Source organism: Anguilla rostrata, chromosome 8, assembly GCF_018555375.3.
Source record: "Anguilla rostrata isolate EN2019 chromosome 8, ASM1855537v3, whole genome shotgun sequence".
In the NCBI taxonomy this organism is placed as follows: Eukaryota; Metazoa; Chordata; class Actinopteri; order Anguilliformes; family Anguillidae; genus Anguilla; species Anguilla rostrata.
Window position 1 is genome coordinate 13,276,736 of NC_057940.1, and position 7,901 is coordinate 13,284,636.

The 7,901-nt window shown below is 38.5% G+C and overlaps 1 protein-coding gene across 2 annotated transcripts; it reads right to left on the reverse strand.

Annotated features, from left to right (window-relative positions):
• Positions 1 to 2,642: 2,642 nt before the first annotated feature.
• Positions 2,643 to 6,875, reverse strand: LOC135260862 (tripartite motif-containing protein 16-like). Of its 2 annotated transcripts, none has more exons than XM_064346512.1 (7): positions 6,205 to 6,875; positions 5,205 to 5,300; positions 4,766 to 4,999; positions 4,464 to 4,623; positions 3,889 to 3,936; positions 3,716 to 3,769; positions 2,643 to 3,315 (listed from the first exon to the last, which is right to left on the reverse strand). In XM_064346512.1, exons 1-7 carry the CDS (start codon positions 6,787 to 6,789, stop codon positions 2,792 to 2,794), a joined length of 1,701 nt encoding a protein of 566 aa, XP_064202582.1. In that variant the 5' UTR covers positions 6,790 to 6,875; the 3' UTR covers positions 2,643 to 2,791. The 2 variants fall into 2 exon arrangements, with proteins under 2 accessions (XP_064202582.1, XP_064202581.1); XM_064346511.1 differs by having other exon boundaries at positions 3,716 to 3,772.
• Between the last annotated feature and the right edge of the window lie 1,026 nt (positions 6,876 to 7,901).

The window sequence follows — 7,901 nt, forward strand, 5'->3', positions numbered from 1 at the left end:
TAGCCAGCTACTAGATACAACGTCACAGTTTATTAGACAAGCTTTTCTCAGAGTGCTCCCATGTGCGTTCATGTCATTGCTCTGCATGTACCAGTTTACCATGATCCTTCACATTTAGGTACACAGTGCATAAAAAGCCCCATAGTCAAACATGGCTGCCTCCATGAATTAGCTTCATGCGCCAATGAGCAGCTCCCCAGTTCTTTTATATCTTGATGCTTGCAACCCTGTCCAGGAATAAGCGGGTTAGGTGATGGATGAATGCATGGATAATATTTATTATTATTATTATTATTATTATTAATGCATAGTACAGTGCAGTATGTGTAACTCATGATTGAGAACAAGACAGAGAGAAAAATCAATACCTTTAAATGAACTTTTCTTTGAGGGAAACAACCATGTAAAATTGTATTTTCTATGGATGTATAACCAATAAGGAACTGACAGACTGCATTTTAGACATGAAACTAGACAGCAGGAGAAGAAAGAAAAGTATCAGCTGTCTCTAAAAAATGTCAGAGCCTATGAGCACTGGCATTTTATCTCTCAAAACAAAGATGGCTGATTTCTCTTTCCTTTATACATATACATACCAAGGTATTGTATTATAGCTAAGAAGCTATATCAAAAATAACAATATACTACACTGATAAACAAACTGATATTTTACACTGGTGGTCTTTTTTTATCCTCAAATTCAATTTTTTGAAACTGTGTTATTTATGGCCAAAAGGCTTTTCCAGAAGGCTTTTTTCAAGTGAAGATCTCAATGCCAGTGATCGCAAACATTTATTCAAACTTGAAAAAGGTCTTTGAACATCCGGCGTGCTCCATTTTCTGGTTCATTGTGTCGTTACCTCGAGGTAGGCTGGCTCTCGTTTGAATGCCTTTTTATACAGATATCATTCATCGCTGCTCTCCGGCTAAATGAACTGATTAATATGAATGAGCATGCTCTAAAAGGGATGTGTCTTGTCTCCTTTAATTGAAGGCCTTTAAATGTGATTCTGGTTTATCTCTGAACAATGATTACAAGCATGCTGTGCTGTAATCCCCAATTTTTGCTATTGCTTTAAGACGGTAAGAAGATGAATGTTCATCGCCTTTATTCCTAGACATGATTTATGACTCTTTCCTGTCCTATTCCTTCCTGTCCTCAACACTATACCATGATGTGGTTGTGCATCCCTCTGTTTAAATTAACTGGACATCTAAGTTACCTACTAAATTATCAGGATTTTATTTAATTGTTTTTGTTTGTTTTTTTTTTCTCGCAAACGTATGTCAGGTATTTTTGATTCCCACACTTCCAGTTTGAGTGCTAGAAAATGTGTTCATGGTAAGGATATATATATATATATATATATATATATATATATATATATATATATATATATATTTACTTCTTTTTTCCAGAGAACCAGAAGCAGCTGCACATTTTAATATGCTGACTGATGGTCACCATGGGCCTTTTTATTTTTTAAGTAGGCAACCCTGCTTTACAGCCTGTTAATTACCTAGTATTTACTTGATAAATACTGACAACTTGTGTAATTATTAGGTAACTATTTTGATTTCAGAAGTACTATGAAAATAAATAAGGTGCCGAGAACAAGTTGTTACCTGTTAATCACTTGAATTTACATGTGGTTATGGCTGCCTCAAGAACATTGTAAGCAAGTTTAATGCAAGCAATAATGTTAAAATATATGCTAGTAACTGAGTAATTTAAAATATTTTACATGCAAAAGTAGCTTTGGTTATAAGTAATTAGTTTTTCATTCATATTTCCCCTTATTGTTGCTGGAATTAACTACATTAAATACAGTGACAAAATATCATGTAAGGCTGCAAAACATAATGTTTGGATGACATAATCAGAAAACTGTTACTACCAAACATTAAGTGCTACTTTTGGAGGAAGGTCTGGTAAGAACGTATGCATGACAGTGAAGTGAATGAAGAGAATAAACATCGGGGAATAGAGGTACTGTATGTACTGAGAATCTGCTTGTGGTTGACATGAACCACACTACTTCTGGAATGAGTAATGAATGATCATCTAGTTACCATTTAATTGATAATTAATGAATGTTACATGGTCAGAATGATGTTAATTACAACTACAGAAAGCAGAAATACAAATAAAATGCAAAAGTAGCTTTCATTATTTTGGGACAGTGAGGATTAAAAGTAAAATTTGTTTATGTTCTGAATCCAACAGTTTTAATGGCTAACACCCTTGTTTAACATCTAGCACTGTGAATACCAAACACAAGTGTTTCAACCGTTAAAACTTCTCACTTATCCAACATATAAAATACATTATATCAGGCCTCAACAACCATTATCTATATAGACATTAAGCAATCAATAATTTCAGTTAAATGTCACAGATTGCATTCAAACCTAAAAGGAAGATGATCCTTTGTGCATTGTTTTAGCTATGCTGAGTCTGAGTGTCCTGTACTTCATCCAGAAGGTAATAAAATAATACTCTTTCAAGGGAGAGAACTGCCCTTGATATTTGCATTTAGATGACCTCTGCTATAACCCTGATTGCCCAAAGACATTCCTTTCCATGCCTGTGGGGGGAAAGAAGACCAACAAAAAGAGACAATAACAGAGATACAACAGACCAAGTTTGCCACATCAAATTATATTTATCTGATCCTCAAAGGCAGTAATATAAAAACTGGATATCTAAAAATTACAAGTAAGTCACAAGTTACAAGTGATTATTATGTAAAAATCTTTTAAATTGCTGTTTGTACTTCTCTGTCTCTCATTATAAAGAACACAGTTTTATGGTAGAACCTAAACCAAACCCAAACCCAGGATAGAGAGGTTTAGTGAATGTGGTCTTAACCCTGTGGACAAGGGTCATTGTGTCAGAGACACCGTAGAAGGACAGAATTCCTGCCCTGTGATCCAGGTATACTCCTATTCTGGAGAAGCGAGGAGCGGAGATTTTCAATTTTTGTTTATCGTGCCAGATAATGTAACCAGAGGGAAAGCAGACAAAACTCCAGGATGTTTTACTGAATCCAAAGAGACAGTCGTCACCCCATCCTTTCCGACATATCTCTTTATATGAGACTGATATCTCAACTCCTTTTTCCCCATTCCACTCAAACTCCCAGTAACAGCGTCCAGACAAACCCTCCCTACAAAGAATCTGAGGTCTGACCTCAAATCTCTCTGGGTGATCAGGGTACGACTGAACCACAGTACCCAGTGTCACTCTGTTCCCTTTAGTCAGATGGAGTTTGTTGTATGCAGTGTTCGGTTCAAGTGAGAGCTGACAGGAATCTGATGGAGGAGAAAAAGATGAAAAAAGTTGTAATTATAGCAAATTTAGTGAATGTGACATAATAGTCTGGAAACTAGGCTTGTAAATCTGGTTTGTTTGATTCCCAGATGAGGCATTGATATTGTGTCCATGAACAAGGTACATCAACTGAATCGCTTCAGTAGACATATCCAGTTGCACGAATTGATTACATATTTTTTAAAATGGAAATTGTGTTCTGGAAAAAAGTGTCTGCCAAATGCCTTCACGAGTGTATACGGTTTCAAACAGTGTTCAGTACATTTAAAAATGTCATAAATAGCTTATCTTAGGTACTTATAATGCACGTGTTATAGCCATCATGTAATCAATACACACACACCCCCCCCACCCCCACCTCCGAAGTGAAAATTGTCTTACATTGTAAGAACTCGGCTCTGGTTCGGGGCTGTGCAATCTGTATGCCCTTCACATCTTCTGCCAGAGATGGAGAGAGTTAGACAGAGAACATAATAACATGCTGTTAAGCCACTGTTCCCATCATGAGAGGTACTAATAGCATAATGGTAAACTGCAACCGTAAACTGACTCACCGAAAAAAGTTCTGAGCTCTGGAATCTTTGCTATGTTCACACATTTCACTGCAAAGACAGAGTACAATTATTGAAACATTTCTTTTTCATTCCCACTCATTGACATCTTTTCATTAGTGAGATTAGTGTTAAGTGGCTGCTCACATAATACTGTCACATCTATGTCACATATATAATACAAAATTAGGAGTGGAATTGAAACAGTTCTATTTTAAATAATGTTGGGTGACAATCAAATATAATCTTTCTGATGTACAGTACAGCTAAGTGGGGATAACCTGCTTAGAAAGGTGTGTTGGACATATTAGACAATACTTCCCTGCAAGATAATAGCAAAGGATTGGAAACCATATACTGCCTGAAGCTGTAGCAGAATGCTCTCAATTCCGGTTGTGCTTATATGACAGCCTATTCCCTCCCATACTTTTTTTATCATAGCTTTTTCCATAGAAGTTGTTGATAAATTCAATAAACACAGCTTAATGCCTCCTTTTGTATTGTGTACAGATGTTGCCAACAAGGTTTGATGAGATTTGCATGTAGTGAAATGATATACAACAATGTGTTCCATCAACCTGTTTTAGAGATCTGGACTAATTCCCTCTTGCAGAGGTCCTGTAGTTTCACTTTCAGATCAGAGACCGCTGTCCTCATAAACCCGAAAGAAGTGTCCGGGTCAATTGTGATTCTGGGTGACTCTTCACATACAGGAGGTACAATGAGAGCCTGACAGCACTGCACACGGATAGACAAAAAGGTTATCAGGTTTCTAGTAAGACACAGAGAGGTACACTATGCCCGAAATATGAAAAACAGCTCCATTGGTGAGCTCTGCATGAGACACACCCTCTTCAATACCACATGTCAGCAATGTTACCTGGAGGAAATCGATGTGATTATCTGTGTGTGAAAGCTGCTCCAACTCAGCATCTCTTCTCCTCAGCTCAGCAATCTCTTGCTCAAGTCGTGCCAGAAGTCCTTCAGCTCGACTCACTGCAGCCTTCTCCTGCTCCCGGATCAGCTCCTTCACCACAGAGCGTCTCGTCTCGATGAAGCTAATCAGCTCTGTAAAGATCTCTTCACTTTCCTCCACTGCTGTCTGTGCTGAGTGCTGTTTGGTGACACACAGAGAGGAAGGTTGTATATATCAGCACGGCCTTACAGCTTACAGAGACCCCTGCAATGTGGCTCATAGAGCTTGCAGGGGCTGGAAAGTGGCCCAACCCTCAATGGATGACTGTAGGAGAGTCCTGGCTAAACCTTGAAAAGATGCATCCAGCATCCAGTGGTTGTCTTCTCCTCTGGCTAGTACACACCTTGAGTGACTCCACAGCCTGCCTTAGATCCTGCAGCTCCTTTTCTCTCTCCTGGATTCTCTGTTGGGATGTCCACTTTGTTGCCTGCAGCTGGTTCTGTAAAGATAAATAAAAAATAAATAAAAAACAACAAAAACAAACATCTCCCGTATTATAATTCACGGTATTAAAATCCTTTCAGAATATACATGTACAGTATGACTCTTCAAAACTGAACTGTGGGTCACCCTGCCAGTCAAACTGTACCTATCCTACAGAGGGAATGCCTTCAATACTATGTATTACTTGCTGCTGAGTGATTGGTTGATTGTGGATTGTTGCATGAACAGTGGCAGCCATTTTGATTCCCGTTCAGGAATGGAATATTTGACTAGACAGGAACACATGACTTCAGCTAACCTAAGCTGAAGAAGCCCCAGAAGTTAGCCTGTACTGCACATGCTGAGTGCAAAACATTGGAGTTCCCATTAAAGTGAATGGGGCATATCAGCCTTTTGAAAGCAAAATAACTTCCCCAATGGTATTATGTTCATTATGAATAGCAGATTGTGACAGTATGTCATAAAATATGTGCATTTTAATAAATATTGCCCCAAAACATCTGGACCAAAACATCCATTGTTTCAGAAACTGCTACACATAATATAATTCTTGGTCACAAAAAAGAGGTTTTCGTTGGTTGTTAAACCATCTTTGTTTTCTACAATGAATCAATGGGCAGAAAGCTGCTTTGCAATGTTTCCCATTACTTCCTAAGCTTCCCTGCCTCGCCCTGCCTATCCAGTCCAGTTCCCATGCACGCTATGGTATGTGGGAGGTACCACATGGAGCTGGCTTATTTTTACGATACTTCCTGCTTCCTACTGCTGTATGACTGAGGGCGTTAGCCCTGAGATTCACGTCCTTGTATGAGTTTGTAAGCTCTCTTTGACTCAATTGAAAGTTCACAGACTATGTATTTCATTAAATATTTTCAATAAAAACAAAAAACAACCCTTACCTGTTTCTCAGTTCGTTCTGCTGCAGCTGAGACTGTCTCATGGCCTCTGTGTTTATCCATCACACACTGATAACAGATACACTGTTGATCGGTACGACAGTAAACCTCTAAAAGTTTGGCATGATGGGAGCATATCATTCCCTGTAGTTTTCCTGTGGCCTCAGCTAGTTTATGAGCCTTCCCTCGGTTCAGTTTTTCATGAAGAATTAAATCAGTTTTGCAGTAAGAGGACAGACACTCCAAACAAGACTTGACAGCTTTGAGTTTTCTCCCAGTACAGACATCACACGCCACATCTCCAGGTCCAGCATAACATTGAGCAGGAGAAGCAGCTTGCAGTCCTGTCTTCAGTTTCTCCACCACTTCAGCCAGCATCGTGTTTCTGCCCAGAACAGGCCTTGGGGTGAAGGTCTGTCGGCACTGGGGACAGCTGTAAACATCCACATGTTCATCCTGATCCCAGTAGCCATTAATACAGCCCATACAGTAACTGTGTCCACAGAGAATAGTCACTGGATTGTTCAATAGATCCAGACAGATTGGGCAGCTTAACTGATCTTGATCCAGTAGACCAGCTGTCGCCATTTTTCTGCTCACAAAGACGGAAAGGCAGAGAGAAAGAGGTTTCCGTTCTCTAGAACAGGGTTCGGTGTGTGAGAGAGAGATGTTACTTCCTGGCTGTGAGCTGGTTGGCTGAAAGCCAAGATGATGATGTAATAACAGGCCTGCTGTTTTGAATAAAGCATGACTATATGTCAATGAACTGTTCCCTGCATGCACAACACTATTGTAAAACAGAATACTTTCAAAACCAAATAAATACATGCACTTCACTCTATTTTGCATTATATCATCTAGTTTTCTGTTACTGTATAATCACATTTTCATCTTTTTTCTATAAGCAGTTTTTCTATTAGAATGTGTTTTGTTTTACATACTGTTTAAATGTGTTGTTCATATTTTCCGCTCCCCAGCGTGTTTTTTTTAGGGTCCCTGGTAATGAAGAAGTGGTTTACTACATAAAACACGTGATTCATGAGTAAAACCTTTGTCAGTGGGACCTTTTTCAAGATGTGGTAGTTTTAAAGGGGCATAATTCCATTCCAATACAGTCAACAGTTTTGCCTATTATTCTTCTCTATCGTACGATTGTGCTTTTGTTTCCTAACATCTGAATAATTCAGTTTGTATGGGGCTCTAGATTGGGGGGGGGTTAATATGATGACTTGTAGTCACTTAATCTCGTTTTGATTGCTGAATCCCATTAGCCACCCCAGAGACTGTGCCCAGTATGAGAAAGGAGGAGAATCTCTGCTCTGAAAATAGACTAGTAAGATATAGTGCAATGTTTGGCTCACATCAACAGATTGCAAATAGTATGCATAGATAATAATATGGCACTCATAAAAAAATATACAGTATATTTTTCCCCAGACCCTTAGAGGCTAACACCGGTCACATGGCAAACATAGACAGATGGACACATGACCATATTTTTCATGATCATCCTTCCTTTTCCAATTAAATCAGTCATAATTTTAAAAACCTTTTAGATTCCAAAATAATTTTGTTAGTCACAAGGAACTTAATTAGTCTGAAGGCTTATGTATTATCATTATTATATGTTAAGAAGCACAATAATACATTCCCAAACAACCCTCAAAGCAGTGGCTTAGCTGCTTGAATGTTGAAGAGTC